This window comes from Prionailurus viverrinus, chromosome B4 (genome assembly GCF_022837055.1).
Source record: "Prionailurus viverrinus isolate Anna chromosome B4, UM_Priviv_1.0, whole genome shotgun sequence".
Lineage (NCBI taxonomy): Eukaryota > Metazoa > Chordata > Mammalia > Carnivora > Felidae > Prionailurus > Prionailurus viverrinus.
The window spans coordinates 39,850,402-39,870,944 of NC_062567.1; the positions used below are offsets into that span (position 1 = coordinate 39,850,402).

Sequence of the window (20,543 nt, forward strand, 5' to 3'; positions counted from 1 at the left end):
TGTATTTGTCTAAATAGACCGCGAGTGACAAGACTTTTGTCGTGACCATTTTTCATTACCATTCTAGCACCTACCTCAGAGCCTTGCCCATAATAGATGTGTAATAAATGTTGGTCAAGGGGCGCCTGGGTGGCGCAGTCGGTTAAGCGTCCGACTTCAGCCAGGTCACGATCTCGCGGTCCGGGAGTTCGAGCCCCGCGTCAGGCTCTGGGCTGATGGCTCAGAGCCTGGAGCCTGTTTCCGATTCTGTGTCTCCCTCTCTCTCTGCCCCTCCCCCGTTCATGCTCTGTCTCTCTCTGTCCCAAAAATAAATAAACGTTGAAAAAAAAAAATTTAAATAAATGTTGGTCAAATGAATACATGCCTGTCTCCTTTCCATTCTATCCGCCGCTGACAAACCTGAGAGTTTTGGAGTCCGGTCCAGGCATTGGTAGTCTTTGTTCTGTGAACTTTTGGGGAGGAAGAGTAGGGCAAGGGAAGAGAAAAAAATTCCGTGTCCTTTCACATCCAATTGCCTTTGAGGAGCTGGGAAGAGAGCAATTCACACCTGATTATCTTACATCAGGTAAGTTTGCAGCCTCTGAATTGCTAGGCAGTCGGGTGCTAGAGCTCTCTCCAGCCTGACCTGCCAGCTCTGTCTCAGCTCAGAGACCATGGTTCCTTCCCTGCCCCTCTTGGCTGTTGGCTTCCTGTTAACCGTGGCTTTGGCCCAGACGGTCCAATTTCAGGAATATGTCTTTCTCCAGTTTCTGGGCTTAGACAAAGTGCCTTCGCCCCAGAAGTTCCAACCTGTGCCTTACATCTTGAAGAAGATTTTCCAGGATCGAGAGGCAGCAGCAACAAGTGCGGACTCCCGAGATTTCTGCTACATAAAGGATTTTGGTGTCCGCGGGAACGTACTCCGACTTCTACCGGATCAAGGTAAGGAAATGAGGGAGGGTGCTTTCTCGAGAAAAGCTGGGCAGCGGGTGACAATGAAGAAAGGAAAGAAGGGGGGCAGTACCAATTACTGAAGGGTTTGTAGGAGGCCTTGTGCTGGTATTTTACGTATTGTATTCCCTTTACTCCCCACTACACCCTCACGTTCAGAAGCCAGGTATTCTTATCTGCTTTTTACCGATAAGGAAATTAAGTCTCAGACAGTAGACAATCTGGAAGCTACCCAAGATCATACAGCTAGCAGTGCGTGAACCAACTCAGGATTCAGATTCGGTTTGTTCAGAATCAACGCTTTTGTGCTACGGTTAAGGTGGGAGGAGTGGGGTGGAGTTAGGGCCCAGGCTTCACTCTTCTGGCCACTATTGATGCATTCTGGTGCCTATGACATGGCAAGCAAGGAGGCGAACATGGGGAGTTCAGTTTGCCCGGGACTCTTGCTTCCCTTCTCTGCACCCCTCTCCCCCCATTCATTACTTTTGTTGGATGGAAAAGGCTATTGATTTGTGAGCACAGGGGCGCCTGGGTGGCTCAGTCGGTTAAGCGTCCGACTTCGGCTCAGGTCATGATCTCACCTTTCATCAGTTCAAGCCCGCATCGGGCTCTCTGCTGTCAGTATAGAGCCCGCTTCAGATCCTCTGTCTCTCTCTCTCTCTCTCTGTCCCTTCTCCATTCTCTCTCTCTCTCAAAAATAAATAAACACTGACAAATGATTTGTGAGTACAGAGCAATAACATATGCCATTGTCACACCGTTTCTATGAGGATCTGAGTGAATGCCATTCAGTAATATGTCAAACTGACCACCCACCCAAATTACCTAGGTCAGTTGTTAGAAGTTGACTCTCCAGCCCGGTTCCTGCCCTCACTCTCCCAATTCTTATTCAAGTCTTATTCAAAGTCAGAGATGGGTGTTGTAATCTGCATTTCTGTATAGCCTCCATGGTGGTGGGGGGCGGGCGCAGATCAGAAGAGGAATTGAGAGCCCTGGTTGGTTAGTTTTATAGTAACTGGAGATAAAATTTGAATACTTATTTGTCCAAGAAGCATTTGTTGGAGACCTACTAGGTGCTGGGAACTGTCCATGGCTATGAGAATATAGAAATTAAAGATACAGTCTGCCCTCTAAGAGTTTATAGAAGGTCAAAGGAAAAAAAAGGTCATAGTAGGGAAATAGAAAACATAACTTCCATACTTTATGCTAAGTATTATTATGTAAATGACTCAGGGCCTTGGGGGTGGGGGTTCAGGGAAAATTCCTGGAGGAAGGTTAAGGGGTGTGGGAAGCTAGTTTGAAGAGCTTTCCATGGAAAGTAGAAAAGAGCTGAAGATACTTCCTTTCCTCCCCCAGGGAAAAAACTTTGGTTTTTATGGTGACCATAATCCTCTCAAATGACACGGGAGAAGGACATGATCTCCCCATCATTGCTCCCTAACCTCCACCTAGGGAAAATCACCATTAATAGTTGACATATATATTCTTCCAGACTTTTCTTCATAATAGAAACTTGTATTTTTTATTTCTTTTTTATTTAAAAAAATTTTTTTAATTTTTTTATTTGATTCTAATTTTTATTTATTTTTATTTATTTATTTTTTTCCCAATATGTGAAATTTATTGTCAAATTGGTTTCCATACAACACCCAGTGCTCATCCCAAAAGGTGCCCTCCTCAATACCCATCACCCACCCTCCCCGCCCTCCCCCCCGAAACTTGTATTTTTTAAATAAATGAGATCATACTATACATCACTCAAGTATGAATATCTCGTACAAATCAGAACTAAAAGTCACGATGATCTCATTGTAAGGATTACGTGATATTCCATTGTATAGACATACTATCATCTGTGTAACTGGTACTCTGTTGACAAATGTGGACATAATCTAAAAAAGAACAGCTTTACAATCATTTTTCTGGTACCATGAGTGTCTAAGAATTTCTCACTTTCCCAAAATTTGACAGGAATCCTTATAGAAATGTAATAGAAACTTATTGAACTGTCACATAATACAGAAGGTGTGCAAATCATTGAGAACAGCGCAGTGAATTTTCACAGAATAACCAGCGCCCAGATTAAGAAACAGAACGGACGGGGGCGCCTGGGCGGCTCAGCCGGTTAAGAGTCTGACTTCGGCTCAGGTCATGATCTCACGGTCCGTGAGTTCGAGCCCCTCGTCGGGCTCTGTGCTGACAGCTCAGAGCCTGGAGCCTGTTTCGGATTCTGTGTCTCCCTCTCTCTCTGACCCTCCCCCGTTCATTCTCTGTCTCTCCCTGTCTCAAAAAAAAAATAAACGTTAAAAAAAAAAAAAAGTTAAAAAAAAAAAAAAAAAGAAACAGAACAGACGGTTACCCCAGAGGACCCTCACGCCCCCTTCTGGTTAATCCGACTCTTCAGCAAGAGTAACTTTTCTCCTGCCGTCTAACATTCTGTATTAGTTTTGCCTGTTTCCCAACTTCAACTTCACGTAAACGGAAATGTAAAATGTGTCCTTTTTTCTGTCTGGCTTCTTTCTCTCAACATTCTGTTTGTGAGATTTATCCCTGGTGTGTGTATTTTTAGTTCATTCTCATTGCTTACAGTATTTCATTCTCTGAATATATTACAATGTACTTATGTGTGCTACCCTGGAAGGCATTGAGTAACAATACTCTTCTAGCTTTTAATTTTTGTTTAACTGGCAGGAAAACATGATCTCGTTGTTTTGATTTTTATTTCTTTAAAAAGGTGGCATGCATTTTCTTAAAAAAAAATTTCTTTTAACGTTTATTTATCTTTGAGAGAGAGAGAGAGAGGGAGCACGAGAACAAGTGGGGGAGGGGCAGAAAGAGAGAGAAATACAGACACAGAATCCAAAGCAGGCTCCGAGCTGTCAGCCCAGAGCCCTACGCCTGGTTCGAACGCATGAACTGAGAGCATAACCTGACCTGAAGTCGGACACTTAACCGACTGAGCCACCCAGGCGCCCCAGGAGGAATGCGTTTTCAAATGGATAATGAATCATTCATTTTTACTTTTTTCAAATCATTGCGTATTTATCCATTCTGGCCATTTTCTATTGAGGAGTCTTCTTTTTCTTAATGATTTCTAAGTCCTCTTAATCATTTGTAAAAGTTCTTTCTAATTGTGAATTTTCACCCATGCGTATTACGAGTATTCTTGGTTGTTCTTTGTGGTTTTAATTTTGTTAATGATGTCTTTTGAATATAGAAGTTTTTTTTTCTTTTCTTTCTTTTAAAAAAAAAATTTTTTTTTTTAACGTTTATCCATCTTTGAGACAGAGAGAGACAGAGCATGAACAGGGGAGGGGCAGAGGGAGAGGGAGACACAGAATCGGAAACAGGCTCCAGGCTCTGAGCCATCAGCCCAGAGCCCGATGCGGGGCTCGAACCCACGGACCGCGAGATCGTGACCTGGCTGAAGTCGGACGCTTAACCGACTGTGCCACCCAGGCGCCCCGATTTTGTTGTTTTTTCAATGAGACTTGAGAATGAAGGAGGAATGGTTAGCATGTTTGGGTTTCTGTTGTAATTTCTCCATAAGCCGATGACCTTAGAAAATACCTACTTAGGGTGAAGCCACCCTACCTAACAATAGGGTGGCATTAGGCCAAAGAGGTTATTTGCAGAGAGGGGAAAACTGAAGATGAAGGGATAAAAAAGGGGGGGGGGATAAAAGTATTGACCTTTCTCTAAAGGAATAGGTAAGGTTTGAAAATCCAGGCAGAGAAGTCAGCTTTGAAAACAGGGAGAGTACATGTACAATTGCCAAAGATAACAGAGACGGGAGTGTCGCTTGTGGAGAAACTGGAGACATCACACTGCACCCCAACTTTCAGTGCAGTGGGACATGATGTCTTCAGAGACCCCAGACTAGGAATTGTTGACACTGACAACTGTGGGCTTTAGATAAAGAATCATCTAAAGATGAAACATAAGGGATTTCGGGAGGGTCAGTCTTGGCTAGATGGTAGAAAGTTGTTTTGAAGCCAATCTGAGTAGTTAGATTTGGGCCAGCGACGCCTGACAGCCTACGATGTTCTTAAACGTTTTTGTGCCATGGGTCCCTTGGGCCGTTCTGTTGAAGCTAATGGACCCCTTCTCAGAGTAATGATTTATATGCTTAAAACTATTTAGGATTTCCAAAGAAATCAATTAAATATTGAGATACGTTTATCAAAATATTTTAAACCAAATGTGTGTATAGTAATCTAGCATGGGTCCTTTATTAATGCAATCAATAAAACGATCTAGGGAAGGGAACTATATTTACCTTAAATTGAAAGTAATGGGGGGCTCCTGGGGAGCTCAGTCAGTTAAGTGTCCGACTCTTGACTTCAGCTCAGGTCGTGATCTCAGGGTTCACGAGATCGAGCCCTACATTAGGCTCTGCGTTGACAGCACAGAAACTGCCTAAGATTCTCTCTCTTTCCCTCCCCTGCTGGCACTCTCTCTCTCTCTCTCTCTCAAAATGGGTAAATAATTAAAAAAAAAAAAAGGAAAGTAGTATGAGCATAAATTTATTTTAAGATGTTCGCAACAATTTAATCTACGAACGTACCTATGATTTTTACTGGTAACAGTGTCATAGGTCCTATTAGGATTTGTTTGTTGCCTATGTTCATAATTGAAAGAAAGGCCAAATTTCATTTAGAGTTCCACTGAAATAAAGATATCATTCTTTTTCCCATCCAAGTTCATGGGCCTTCTAAATTGTATCCAGGACCCCTTGGGGACCCGCGGATGCGAAGATAAGAACCTCTGGCCGTGAATGAGGAGTGGGAGAAACAAATCCTCCCAATGGTAGGGTTCGAATCTAACCGATCATTTCCTGCCCTTGTTTGGTATATGTGACTATCATATAACATTTGATATTTATATCATAATGGCGGATACGAAGTCAACTATGTTATGGTGACTCTTACATCTCTGTTCCCATCTAGGTCTCTTTCTTTACTCCAGGAAACTTTCCCAGGCCTCCTCTTGCCTCCAGAAGTTCCTCTACTTTAACCTGTCTGCCATTAAAGAGAAGGAACAGTTAACAATGGCCCAACTGGGCCTGGATTTGGGGCCCAACACTTACTATAAGCTGGGACCAGAACTGGAGTTGGCTCTGTTCCTGGTTCAGGAGCCTCAGGTGGGGGACCAGCCCATCCCTAAACCGGGTAGAATGCTTGTGTTACAGTCAGTACCACGGCCTCAAGGCGTCGTTCACTTCAACCTGCTGGATGTGGCTAAGGATTGGAATAACGACCCCCAGAAGAACTTGGGTTTGTTGCTAGAGATACTGGTCAAAGGAAACAGAGACATCGGGATGACTTTTCAGCTTCAGGACGCCTGTGCCAGACTGAGACAGTCCCTTCGTGCCTCCCTGCTGGTGGTGACTCTCCACCCTGAGCAGTGTCACCCTTCGTCCCGAAAAAGGAGGGAAGCCATCCCCGCCCCGAAGGCTCCTTGCGGGAACCTCTGCCATCGTCATCAGCTATTCATCAACTTCCGGGACTTAGGTTGGCACAAGTGGATTATCGCTCCCAAAGGGTTCATGGCGAACTATTGCCACGGAGATTGTCCTTTCTCTCTGACCACCTCCCTCAACAGCTCCAATTATGCTTTCATGCAAGCCCTGATGCATGCAGTTGACCCAGAGATCCCCCAGGCGGTCTGTATCCCCACCAAGTTGTCCCCCATTTCCATGCTGTATCAGGACAATGATGACAACGTGATTTTACGACACTATGAAGAGATGGTGGTTGATGAATGTGGCTGTGGGTAGGCTGTCAGAAATAGAAAATAGGAGTGTTCTTAGGGTAAATCTAATAAAACTCGCGACTTGGTCTATGACTTCTTGCATCTGAAATATCAATGTATTTATGTTTACAGTTTGTCTTCTTGGAAAATCCGTCATAACTAATGATACCCTTAATTACACACACACACACACACACACACACACACTTAGCCCTAATGATCTAACATAGGCATGATGCGATTGACAGTATATTAGACACTAGATATAAGAAAACTGGCATTTATTGGTGGTCTAATGGCAGGCATTATTCTATATGTTACTTATAAACATTATTTCACTGTTTCTTTCTTTTTTTTTTTTTAATTTTTTTTTCAACGTTTTTATTTATTTTTGGGACAGAGAGAGACAGAGCATGAACGGGCGAGGGGCAGAGAGAGAGGGAGACACAGAATCGGAAACAGGCTCCAGACTCTGAGCCATCAGCCCAGAGCCCGACGCGGGGCTCGAACTCCCGGACCGCGAGATAGTGACCTGGCTGAAGTCGGACGCTTAACCGACTGCGCCACCCAGGCGCCCCTATTTCACTGTTTCTTGAAGAGGGCCTTACTGTTCTTACGGTTTATACTTCATAGATAGAGCAGCCGAACAATACGTTTCCTTAAAGTCATCAACTTTCCCTGGCAGATCTCATAGGCTAACAATGTCACTTAAAAAAATCACTTTGAGGGGGCTCCTGGGTGGCTCAGTTGCTCGGACAGAGCAGAGCCTGCTTGGGATTCTTTTCCTCTCTCTCTGCCCCTCCCCCACTTTCTCTCTCCCTCCCTCCCCCTCCCCCCCAAATTAGTAAACTTAAAAAAAGAAGAAAACAGGTGGGGCACCTGAGTGGCTCAGTCAGTTGAGTATCTGACTTCGGCTCAGGTCATGATCTCACGGTTCGTGGCTTTGAGCCCCGTGTGGGGCTCTGTGCTGACAGCTCAGAGCCTGGAATCTGCTTTGGATTCTGTGTCTCCCTCTCTCTCTGCCCCTCCTCCGCTCGCACTTGGCTCTCTCTCTTTCTTGAAAATAAACATTAGGGGCGCCTGGGTGGCGCAGTTGGTTGGGCGTCCGACTTCAGCCAGGTCACGATCTCGCGGTCCGTGAGTTCGAGCCCCGCGTCGGGCTCTGGGCTGATGGCTCAGAGCCTGGAGCCTGTTTCCAATTCTGTGTCTCCCTCTCTCTCTGCCCCTCTCCCGTTCATGCTCTGTCTCTATCTCAAAAATAAATAAACGTTAAAAAAAAAAAAAAAAAAAAAAAAAAAAAAAAAAGAAAATAAACATTAAAAAAAAAAAAAAAAGTAATCTGACCAAAGGTGTTTAGGAGATAATGTGAGATTTTAGAAGGGAAGTGTGTACAATCAAAACAGGTTCCTTAAACCAGCTGGCATTGAAATATTAAAATAGAGGAGGGCCTGTGTGGCTCAATCAGTCGAGCAACTGAATCTTGGTTTCAGCTCAGGCCATGATCCCAGGGTCATGGATCGAGCCCCAGGTTAGGCTCGATGCTGAGCCTGGAGCCTGCTTGAGATTCTCTCTCTCTCTCCCTCTGCCCCTCTCCCCCCTCCCACTTCTCTCTCTCTAAAATAAAATAAAATATCAGAATAGAAATAGTAATAATAATAAAATGTCATTATGCTGCTCTTGGTGGTGTTTTCAAAATATTTACTTATTTGTTTTGAGAGAGAAAGAGAGCACAAGTGCACACGCGGGGGCAGGGCAGAGAGAGAGGAAGACAGAGAATCCCAAGTAGACTCCATGCGGTCAGTGCAGAGTCGGACTGGGGGCTCCGAGCAACCCACAGACCCTGGGATCATGACCTGAGCCAAAAGAGTCATCTGACTCACCCGGCCGAGACACCCCCATGCCCCACTGTGGTTAGTTAATAACCAAAGTGTTCGAGAAGTGAAAATATTAGAAAAGTAATACTTTCAGACTAGAATGAAAAAAAATGGAGGTTTGAATAAAGCTTCAAGTGCTCATTGATAATTAAGAAAAACCAGGTGTGGGCGCCTGGGTGACTCAGTCAGAAAAGCATGTGACTCTTGACCCTGGAGTTGTGAATTTGAGCCCCATTTTGGGTGTACAGATTCTTTAGCTTTTATTTTCATTTATTTTTTTTTTAAAGCAGGCTTCGACTCTTTTTTTTTTTTAATTTTTTTAAATGTTTTTTTTTTAATTTATTTTTGAGACAGAGAGAGACAGAGCATGAGCACGGGAGGGGCAGAGAGAGAGGGAGACACAGAATCCGAAGCAGGCTCCAGGCTCCGAGCTGTCAGCCCAGAGCCCGACGCAGGGCTCGAACTCACGGACCTTGAGATCGTGACCTGAGCCGAAGTCGGACGCTCAACCGACTGAGCCACCCAGGTGCCCCAGGTGTACAGATTATTTAAAAATAAAATCTTGGGGCGCCTGGGTGGCTCAGTTGGTTAAGCATCTGACTTCAGCTCAGGTCATGATCTCGCAGTTTGTGAGTTTGAGCCCCACATCTGGCTCTGTGCTGACAGCTCGGAGCCTGGAGCCTCCTTCGGATTCTGTGTCTCCCTCTCTCTCTGCCCCTCCCGTGCCCATGCTCTGCCTCTCTCTGTCAATAATAAACGTAAAAAGCAAAACAACACAAAACAAAGAAAACATTAAAAAATAAATAAATAAATAAAATGTTAAAGAAAAAAATTTTTTTTAATTTCAGAGACAGCAAGCAAGCAGGGGAGAGGAACACAGGGAGAGAGAGAATCTTAAGGAGGCCCCATGCTCAGTGCAGAGCCCGAGGGGAGGCTCGATCCCTGATCTTGGGATCATGACCTGAGCCGAAATCAAGAGTTGGATACTCAGTCGATTGAGTCAGCCAGGAGCCCCCAGAATAAAATCTTTAAAAAAATAAAAATGAAGGGCACCTGGGTGGCTCAGTCGGTTAAGCGTCCGACTTCAGCTCAGGTCAAGATCTCGCGGTCCGTGAGTCTGTGAGTTCGAGCCCTGCATCGGGCTCTGGGCTGATGGCTCGGAGCCTGGAGCCTGCTTCCGATTCTGTGTCTCCCTCTCTCTCTGCCCCTCCCCTGCTCATGCTCTGTCTCTCTCTGTCTCAAAAATAAATAACGTTAAAAAAAAATTTTTTTTTAATTAAAAAAAAAATAAAAAAGAAACCATTGGTTCTATGTTCTAGTAATTCTTCAATATGGAGCACATAACTAAGCAGTCTTTACCTGTAGACAAGCCTCTGTATTTAAGGGACAAAATTCAATCACTTTCAGAATTTGACTTCTCATCTCTCTGGGGCCTTTCAACTCTCTTGGCCTGCTTTTTTTTTTTTTTTTCATGTTTATTCTATTTTTTTGGGGGGGGAGCAAGCGTAAGTGGGGGGAGGAGCAGAGAGAGAGGGGACACAGAATACCAAGAAGGCTCTGTGCTGACAGCAGAATGCTCCATGTGGGGCTTGAACTCACGAACCATGAGATCATGACCTGAACTGAAATCACGAGGCAGACACTTTCCTGACTGAGCCACCCAGGTGCCTCTCTTGGCCTGCTTTATACATAGGGAGGTGAACGCTGACGTTCGTGTGCCCTCACCATTGCTCTGGAAAAGCAGAGGAAGGAGAGTGGCCCACAGAAAACCAGAGTCTAGTGAGAGCTGTTTCCCAGTGAACAGGAACAAGGCTGACAACTGCACAAAAAGCCGGGACCTCTTACATGTATTCCAGAATTTCTGTTTCAGGTCCCCGAATCCATCATCTTTTCTCAGGTAGAGGACGCCCAGACGGCCATGGGTACCGAGCACTTGGTCACATGGCACCTTGGCCACGGCGGCCACGGCAATGCATGTTCCAGCAGGGGCAGCTACGCGTAGTCGTGTAGTCGAGGTTGGTGTGGAAGGCCACACCGCGCTCTGCTGGTGACTCTGCACCGGCTCCTTGGGCCACGCCTGCTTCCGCCCCCTGCCCTCCAGAACCGACCGTCAGTGACTGTCTATTACACACCAATTACTGCACTAGGTCCTGGGAAATAAAGATACATGGTCACTTTTTTCACAGAGCTTCGAATCTAGCATATGTGGCTAAAATGTATTTGAATACGTACAAACGAAAAATATCAGCATATACCCCAGGATATGAGTATTGAACTATTCACAACTTACATGTGTTAACTATTGTATTATTCTATTGCGCATATGTGAAAATACTCATATTAAGGTTTTACTCTTATTTAAGTTTATTTTGAGAGAGAGAGAGAGAGAGAGCAGGGGAGAGACAGAGAAAGAGGAAGAGAGAGAGAATCCCAAGGAGGTTCTACATTGACAGCGTAAGACCCCTATGTGGGGCTAGAACTCACGAACTATGAGATCATGACCTGAGCCAAAATCAAGAGTCAGACCAAAATCAGACACTTGGCCAACTGAGCCACCCAGGCGCCCCTAAAGTGTTACTTTCAGATAAAATAAATACAGGTTCTGTTTTTTTTTTTTTTTTTTTTTAATGTTTATTTATTTTTGAAGGGCGGGGGCAGAGAGAGAGAGGGAGACGCTGAATCCAAAGCAGACTCCAGGCTCCACACTGTCAGCGCAGATCCTGACTCGGGGGTCGAACTCACAAACCGTACGATCGTGACCTGAGCCCAAGTCAGGCTCTTAACTGACTGAGCCACCCAGGCGCCCCTAGATAAAACAAATACAAACAGAAGTTGTAACGCTTTCTTCTGTTACCTCAATGTTTCAGGGATAGGAGTTCTAATATCTTCTACCCCTCCCCGCCCCACCCTCTGGGGATGTTTCAAGGTGCACATGCCCTAACTGCACGCACCCGACTTTAAAGCCCAACCGACCACAATTCCTGAGGCTGCGTTGCCGAAGTCGCTTCTGCATTGATCGGAAGCGTGACTGCTGGATTTCCTTAGTCCACTCAGGGTTTTGATTTGGGTTCTGTGTCTATATTATTTTTACGTATTTGTATTTTATTTATTTATTTTTACAATTTCTAATGTTTATTTCTGAGAGACAGACAGAGAGCAAGTGGGGGGGGGGTGCGGGGCAGAGAGAGAGAGGGAGACACAGAATCCGAAACAGGCTCCAGGCTCTGAGCTGTCAGCACAGAGCCCGTCGCGGGGCTCGAACCCACAGACCGGGAGATCATGACCTGAGCCGAAGCCGGCCTCGCCACTGACTGAGCCACCCAGGTGCCCCCAATTATATTATTTGGAAAAGGTATCTGCAATTATTAAAAGGAGAGCAGCTATGTCCTACTGCTTGCAGTTCGGACGTCGGCAGCTTTGTTCACTCCTGAGTTAATCGAGTTTTCTCCTGAGGCCATTATGCCTACGGCTAGAAATGAACAAGAGCGCTGGCTTCGTGGCTTTGGGACACACACTGCCTTCCGTCTCTACTGGAACAACAAATGTGCAGTTAGTCTACAAGTAGGCTTGTGCTACAGACACCGCTATCTCAGAGCATTTCAAGACTGAGTGGTCTTATTTATTGGCAGGCCTGTCCACTCACTCGCAGGCCACTTGGGTTTGAAATTTCACTGTCAGCTTAATCCATTTCACTTCTGTTTTGACGTTTAATGAATGCCTTGAAAGGCATAGTTTCTGTCTTTGGATAGTCTGCCATAAAACGAGGCATTCCAAAATCAGGTCAGGCCTAACTTTTGTTTATCTTATTTTTATTTTTCATAAATTTTTTTAGTTTATTTATTTTTAGAGAGAGAGAGAGAGAGAGAAAGAGAGAGAGGAGAGCAAGCAGGGAAGGGGCAGAGAGAGAGAGGAAGACAGAGAATCCTAGAGAATCTGACAGCACAAAGCCTGATGTAGGCCTCGAACGCGCGAACCGTGAGATCAGGACCTGAGCTGAAATCAAGAGTCGAATGCTTAACCAACTGAGCCACCCAGGTGCCCCTGTTTATTTTATTTTTAAAAAAAATTTTTCTAACGTTTATTTATTTTTGAGACAGAGAGAGACAGAGCATGAACGGGGGAGGGTCAGAGAGAGAGGGAGACACAGAATCTGAAACAGGCTCCAGGCTCTGAGCTGTCAGCACAGAGCCTGACACGGGGCTCGAACTCACGGACCACGAGATCGTGACCTGAGCCGAAGTCGGCCGCTTAACCGACTGAGCCACCCAGGTGCCCCGCCCCTGTTTGTTTTAAAATAAGAAGTGAGGCGGGCCTGGGTGGTTCAGCCAGACAGCGCGGAGCCCGCTTCAGATCCTCTGTCTTCCTCTCTCTCTCTCTGCCCCTCCCCTGCTCACGCTCTCCCTCTCTCTCTCAAAAAGAAATAAACATTAAAAAAAAAAAATAAATGAAATAAGAAATGAGGCATGAGTATCAGGACCCCCAGGGTTATTCGAGGGTTATTTTCTCACCAATTGTTTCTCCCTTCAAAACAACATTAAACACTCAGTTATTGTCACAGAGTTTTCTGTGCTGTGCTTGTGAGTAGAATACTTGGAGTAGCTAAAAAGTAGGGTGTTGGCTGGTCCCAGAGGCAGAGGGTGGCTGCGAAGAAGATAGCTCTGAAGGTTTCAACTGGAAAAAAGTTTGGAGGTTGGTCAGAGACTGGTGGAAGGGGCATCCCTGGGTCTGTTCCATCCACACATTGTTGGAGCAAGAGACAGATCCGTGGGACCACTGGGGGCACTGCCCTCTCTTACTTTTTTCTTTTCTAATTGTTTAAGTATGTCTATACCCTACATGGGGCTCGAACTCACAACCCAGAGATCAAGAGTTGCATGTTCCACTGACCCAGCCAGCCAGGCAGCCAGGCACCCCTTCTCTTACTCTTTTTGTTCAATTGTTTGCTTAGCAATATTAAACAGGAAGTTGGTACAATTATTCTGGGGCCAATATTTATCACGTATTTGACAACCATTACCTTTGCCGTGTTGCAGCAAATGTAAAATTTACCTTTCTGAGAAAGATGCGTACAGATGTTTTGGAAAGTGACTTGAGAGTGATGGGTTTACCTACAATCCGTATTTCCATTTTTCAAAAAAAGAATAATTATGCAGTGATTAATGCGGGTAATTGCCCAAGGTCTCCTGAACAGTAATTAAATAAAGAGCTGTTTTGAAAGGAAGCGTATGATAACTACCATAGACATGGAGAATGCAAGTAGAAACTGAAAGGAAGGAGCGAATCCATCTAAATCAACCAAGAAGGGCTGCTTTTGATATGGGCAGTCGGAGACAGTAGGGTTTTGATAGATGAAGAAGGGGGCTGGCAGGTAGGGAATTTTAGCCTAGAAAGGAGTGCCTGGCTGGCTCATTTGGTAGATCACGTTGATAGAGGAGTTGTGAGTTCAAACCACACGTTGGGCGTAGAGCTTATTTAGAAAGAAAGAAAGAAAGAAAGAAAGAAAAAGAAAGCTATAGCAAAGGCAGGAAATAGATGGCAGAAACTGAGGACTTATTTATACGGTATGGCTTTTCTGCCCTCTGGCGATTAAAAGAAGGAAGAGCAAATCTATTAAAATCTATAGTTCCTTCCATCTGGAGGATCAAGGGTGAGGCCAAGAACCTGATAAAACATGTAGACTTTCCCCAGAATATAATACATATAAACACAATATTTTGCAAACTATTTCAGTTGCTTCATGGAATCCCTGCCATAGACTATAGGATTGTGAGAAAACATTCTTCTTAAGTCAGATATCTTCCTCCCTCCTTCCTTCCTTCTTTCCTTCTTTCTTTCCTTCCTTCCTCCTTTCCTTTTTTCCTTCTTTCCTTCCTTCTTTCTTTCCTTCCTTCTTTCCTTCTTTCCTTCCTTTCTTCCTTACCTCTTTCCTTCCTTCCTTCTTTCCTTCCTTCCTTCTTTCTTTCCTTCCTCCTTTCCTTTTTTCCCTCTTTCCTTCCTTCTTTCCTTCTTTCCTTCTTTCCTTTTTTACTTCTTTCCTTCCTTCCTTCTTTCCTTCCTTCCTTCTTTCCTTCCTTCCCTCTTTCCCTCTTTCCTTTCTTCCTTCTTTCCCTCCTTCCTTCTTTCCTTCCTTCCTTCTTTCCTTCTTTCCTTCTTTCCTTTTTTCCTTTTTTCCTTCTTTCCTTCCTTCCTTCCTTCCTTCCTTCCTTCTTTCCTCCCTCCCTTTCTTTCTTTCTTTCTTTCCTTCCTTCCTTCTTCCTTCCTTCCTTCTTTCCTTCCTTCCTTCCTTCCTTTTTTCCTTCTTTCCTTCCTTCCTTCTTTCCCTCCTTCCTTCTTTCCTTCCTTCCTTCCTTCTTTCCTTCTTTCCTTTTTTCCTTTTTTCCTTCTTTCCTTCCTTCCTTCTTTCCTTCCTTCCTTCTTTCCCTCTTTCCTTTCTTCCTTCTTTCTTTCCTTCCTTCTTTCCTTCCTTCCTTCCTTCCTTCCTTCCTTCTTTCCTTTTTTCCTTCTTTCCTTCTTTCCTTCCTTCCCTCTTTCCTTCTTTCTTTCCTTCCTTCTTTCTTTCCTTCCTTCTTTCCCTCTTTCCTTTCTTCCTTCTTTCTTTCCTTCCTTCTTTCCTTCCTTCCTTCCTTCCTTCTTTCCTTTTTTCCTTTTTTCCTTCTTTCCTTCCTTCCCTCTTTCCTTCTTTCTTTCCTTCCTTCTTTCCTTCCTTTCTTCTTTCCCTCTTTCCTTTCTTCCTTCTTTCCTTCCTTCCTTCCTTCTTTCCTTTTTTCCTTCTTTCCTTTTTCCTTCTTTCCTTCCTTCCCTCTTTCCTTCTTTCTTTCCTTCCCTCTTTCCTTCCTTTCTTCTTTCCCTCTTTCCTTTCTTCCTTCTTTCCTTCCTTCCTTCCTTCCTTCCTTCTTTCCTTCTTTCTTTCCTTTCTTCTTTCTTTCCTTCCTTCCTTCCTCACAACCTTCCTCTCTCTCTCTCTTTTTCTGTCTGTCTCTTCATGACCCTGTGTGTGTGAGAGAGAAGTACACATGAACTCTTTTGTAATACTTCATTTCTTTTAAGGGACATATTTCTTACATCATTTCTTTCTTTTTGCATTCATATCTTTATGGTACGTTTATTATTATAACTGCCCCTTCAACCATTCTCCACACTTCAGCTACAGTGGGACCTCTAAAACCCAATTCTGTTCATGTCACTTCCTTGTGGTACTGAGTTCTGTCTTGCCTTAGACATGACAATGCCCTGACACTACTTGGAAAACTCCTCTCCCTTTTGTTTGCCTTTCTCCAATTAACTTAAAAAAATGTTTTTAATGTTTATTTATTTTTGAGAGAGAGAGAGTGAGTGGGGGAAGGGCAGAGAAAGAGGGAGACACAGAATCCGAAGCAGGCTCCAGGCTCTGAGCTGTCAGCACAGCGCCCAACGCAGGGCTCGAACTCACGAATGTGAGCTCATGACCTGAGCCAAAGTCGGACACCTAACAAAGTGAGCCACCCAGGTGCCCCGCTAATGTAATACATGGCCTTTTGTGACTGGGTTCTCTCACTGAGGACAATGTTCTCAAGCTTAATCTGTGTTGTAACATGTGTCAGTCCTTCCTTTTTAGAGCTGAATAATATTTCACTGTATGGATATACCACAACTTATTTATCCATTCATCCGTTGATGGACATTTGAATTGTGTGTACCTTCTGGCTATTATGAGTAACACCGCTATGAATGTTCACATACAAGTTTTTGTGTGAACATATGCTTTTAATTCTTTTAGAAGTGTCAAATCCTATGGTTACTTTACGTTTAATGTTTTGAGGGACTGCCATGCTGTTTTCCACAGTGGTCGTACCCACCATTTTACATTACTAACAGCAACGCATGAGAGTTCAAGTTTTCCATAGCCTCACTACCCCTTGCTATTGTCAATTTTTTTGTAATTTTAATGATTTAATTTTAGCGAGTGAGAGAGAGAGAGCACATGTGAGCTGGGAGGGGGCAGAAGGAGAAAGAGAGAGAGAGACAGACAGAGACTCTTGAGCAAGCTGCATGCTTAGCACAGAACCTGACACGGGGCTCGATCTCATAACCTGAGCCTGAACCAAGAGTCAGGCACTGAACCGACTGAGCCACTCAGGCACCCCTCAAATTTTTTGATTAAAGCCATCCTAGTGGTTATGAAGGGGCATCTTGTTGTGATTTTGACTTGGATTTTCCTAATGATTAATGATGTTGAACGTCTTCTCGTGTGCTTATTTGCTATTTCTCTACCTTTGGAGAAATGTCTATTCAACTCCTTCACCCATTTTAATTGGGTTATTTGATTTTTTTTATGGTTGAGCTGCAATAATTGTGATACTAGATCCTTATTAGACATATAACCTGCAAATATTTTCTCTCATTCTGAGCTGTCTCTTCACTTTCTTGATAGTCCTCTTTTAATGTGATGAAGTCCAATTGATCTATTCTGCTGTTGTTCTTTGTGCGTTTGGTATCGTGTTTAAAATAAGCTGTTGCCTAATCCAAAGTCATGAACTTGTGTGCCTACTTCTAAAAAAATTTGTTTAGGGGCGCCTGGATGGCTCAGTCGGTTAAGCCTCCGACTTCGGCTCAGGTCACGATCTCACGGTTTGTGGGTTCGAGCCCCGCGTTGGGCTCTGTGCTGACAGCTCAGAGCCTGGAGCCTGCTTCAGATTCTGTCTCCCTCTCTCTCTGCCCCTCCCCTGCTCACACTCTGTCTCTCTGTCTCTCTCTCTATTAAAAATAAACATTAAAAAAATTAAATCTCTCTCAAAAATAAACATTAAAAAAATTAAAAATTTTTAGAATTAAAAAAAATTTTTTTTAACGTTTATTTATTTTTGAGACAGAGAGAGACAGAGCATGAACAGGGGAGGGTCAGAGAGAGGGAGACACAGAATCTGAAACAGGCTCCAGGCTCTGAGCTGTCAGCACAGAGCCCGACGCGGGGCTTGAACTCACTGACCGTGAGATCGTGACCTGAGCCGAAGTTGGCCGCTTAACCGACTGAGCCACCCAGGCGTCCCCAAAATTAAAAATTTTTAGAAGTTTGTTGATTTACTTAATCCCTATGCCCAATGTACAACTTGAACTCTAGACCCTGAGATCAAGAGTCACATGCTCTTCTAACTGAGCCAGCCGGGGGCCCCGCCTACATTTTTTTCCTAAGAGTTTGATAGTGTTGCTCTCACCTACTATCCCTCCTCTTCAAATACAACATTTTATGTTATGTGGGTTTTAACCCAATTAAAAATTTAAAAAAGAGTAAAATCAATTTTACCTACACTTTAGATGTATGAATTTATTTCTGTGGTAGATCTTGCATATGTTTCTATAGGGGTTCAGAAAATGTCTTCCCCAAATATGCCACTTAGGCATATTGATTATCCTGAGTCGAAGGTACTTGAGAAACGGTGGGCACAAGTTTCTGACCCTCCTTTGTGCCCCTGAATGTAGGAGATAAATCTCTCATGTGAACAGTGCCCTGCTGTACCAGGAGGGTGGAAAGCAGAGACAGGCAGTTTCGGGTTGAGAAGGCTGTATAAACAAGTCTTGTTACCTCTTCAGCATTTCACTATCTAAAGCTCAAACCCCTTTGTCTAGGGGCACTTGGATTGCTCAGTCAGTTGAGCATCTGACTCTTGATTATGGCTCAGGTCATGGTCCCAGGGTGGCGGGATCGGGCCCCAGGAGGGCGTGGAGCCTGCTTACGATTACCTCTCTCTCTTTCTCTCTCTCCCTACCCCCTCTCCCTGCTCTGCCCCTCTCCTCTGCTCACCCTTTCTCTCTCTCTAAAATAAAATTAAAAATTAAAAAAATATATAAAGTAATGAGTCAGTGGCATTTCAGAAAAAATTCCTTTGTCTCGTCAATTTGTCAATTCTTCACAAATTTATTGTTTCTTTGAGTAATAGGTATGAAAGTCCCCTGCCTTGGTCACTGAAAGGGCGGGCCTACGCCAGCCGACTCCATCTTGTTCTGTGTCCTTCACCTAGACCACGCCTCCTCCCTTTGAGTGACGTCCCGCTCACCCATTCAAGCTTCCTGATCAAAACACGCCACTTCCCCAGCCAATCGGCTGCCCCTAGACCCCTATAAAACCTTTATGCTTTTGAAACTCACTCTCTTTCCCTGGTACCTTACCGCTGCGTCCGTGCAGGTAGGGGATTGAGCTCGAGCTAGCTCGAATAAAGGCTCTTTGCTTTTGCATCGGACTCGGCTCCCTAGTGGTCTTTGGGGATCACGAATTCTGGGCATAACAGTCACTTCTTTGAGTCTCATATCTTTGTGGGGTTCCTGTATGTATGTACATATCCTCCCATTAATCTGTTTTTTTGTTACAGGGGTCTCAGCCAAGAATGTGAAAGGGTAGAGGGAAATTTTTTGCCTCCCACTGGTCAAGGGATAAAAAGAGAGAAAAACAAAAAAAAAATCAAGTTTAAAGGAAAGGCAATAAAAACCACAGATGTGAATAAAATTATAAAACTATAAGACAATATAAGACAATATTAAAATTATAAAACAATTATATAAGACAATTATAAAAATATAAGACAATATTAGGTGGCAGTTTGACATTAACAGAATAAAGAGAAAAATCATAATCATCCCCAAAGATGCAAAAGAATAATATGGCAAAGTTCATGGCCATTTGTGGGAAAAATTCTCAACAAGCTAGAAAGGAACTTCTTTAGCCCCATAAAGGGCAGCTGTAAAAAACCTACAACTAATGAATAACTGAATGCGTTTCTCCAAAGATCTTGAACAAGTTTGGAATACTCATTCTTATCTTCTGTATTGAACATTTATTAGAACCTTTAGCCATCCCAGTAAGGCAGTAAGAAGAAATGAAAAGGCACAAATGTTGGAAAAGAAGGAGTAAAACTGTTTGTAGATAACATGATTATGTGCCTGGGAAATCCTAAGGAATCTACAAACACGCCCCATAAAACCATTAGAAGTAAGTGAATTTAACAAGCTGACAAGGTTAGAAGCTACAAATGAATCAATTCTACTTCCGTATACTGTTATTTATTTATTTATTTATTTTTATTAATAATTTGTTTAAACATTTATTTAATTTTGAGAGACTGAGCACAAACAGGGGAGGGGCAGAGGCAGGGGGAGACAGAATCCGAAGCAGGCTCCGGGCTCTGAGCTGTCAGCACAGAGCCTGACGCCAGCTCGAACCCATGAACCATGAGATCGTGACCTGAGCGGAAGTCAGATGCTTAACCGACTGAGGCACCCAGGTGCCCCCTGCGTTTTTCTTAAGTTTGTTTATTTATTTTGAGAGAGACAGAGAGCATGTGGGAGGGGCAGAGAGAGAGGGAGAGAGAATCCCAAGCAGCCTCCTCACTGTCAGCACGGAGACCAACATGGGGCTCCAACCCACGAACCTCGAGATCACAACCTGAGCCGAAATCAAGAGTCCCACGCTTAACCGAGTAAGCCACCAAGGTGCCCCTCTATAACCTCTTAAAAAATAATTAAAGAAGACTGTTTAGAGTGATGCAAACAAACTTTAACACCTTGATGAAGCAAATGGTCTCCTTTTGGGGAATTGCAAAATGGGGCAGAAAGCAGGAAGCTTTTAGAGGATAAAGAACAAGGGAAAAAAAAATGAAAACATCTGATTGCTTGGGGCCACATAGTCCACGTTGGGGCGAGAAGGCACAGAGTGGGCTTGGGGTTTGGAGATCGGCTGCTCTGGATATGCTGTGTTTCTGGCAAGGGGAGCATTTACTGGGACACAGAAGGTACCTACAGTTTGGTCTGCTGACATGACAGAGAGGGCGGCCGCAGCTCCATCGTGATCCAGAAATTTCCTTCAACAACACTGTCAATGAAGAGTTAGAAGATAAAATTGAAAAACGAATACCATTTACCATCCAATGAAAAACATTACATTTTTAAGGGATACGTTTCATAAACTGTACAAAATGTTACTAACAATTACAAAACATTGCTGAGCGGAGTTAAAGA

General features: G+C 43.9%; 1 protein-coding gene across 1 annotated transcript; it reads left to right on the forward strand.

Moving 5' to 3' along the window:
• Positions 1 to 653: 653 nt before the first annotated feature.
• Positions 654 to 6,709, forward strand: GDF3 (growth differentiation factor 3). The gene is made up of 2 exons (XM_047864936.1): positions 654 to 921; positions 5,880 to 6,709. The coding sequence occupies exons 1-2, from the start codon at positions 654 to 656 to the stop codon at positions 6,707 to 6,709; spliced, it is 1,098 nt and encodes a 365-aa protein (XP_047720892.1).
• The last annotated feature ends 13,834 nt before the right edge of the window (positions 6,710 to 20,543 follow it).

Coding starts and splice junctions, on each gene's coding strand:
- GDF3 (XM_047864936.1), top strand. CDS start 654: ATGGTTCCTTCCCTGCCCCTCTTGGCTGTTGGCTTCCTGTTAACCGTG. Junction 922..5,879: donor CCGACTTCTACCGGATCAAG/GTAAGGAAATGA, acceptor GTTCCCATCTAG/GTCTCTTTCTTTACTCCAGG.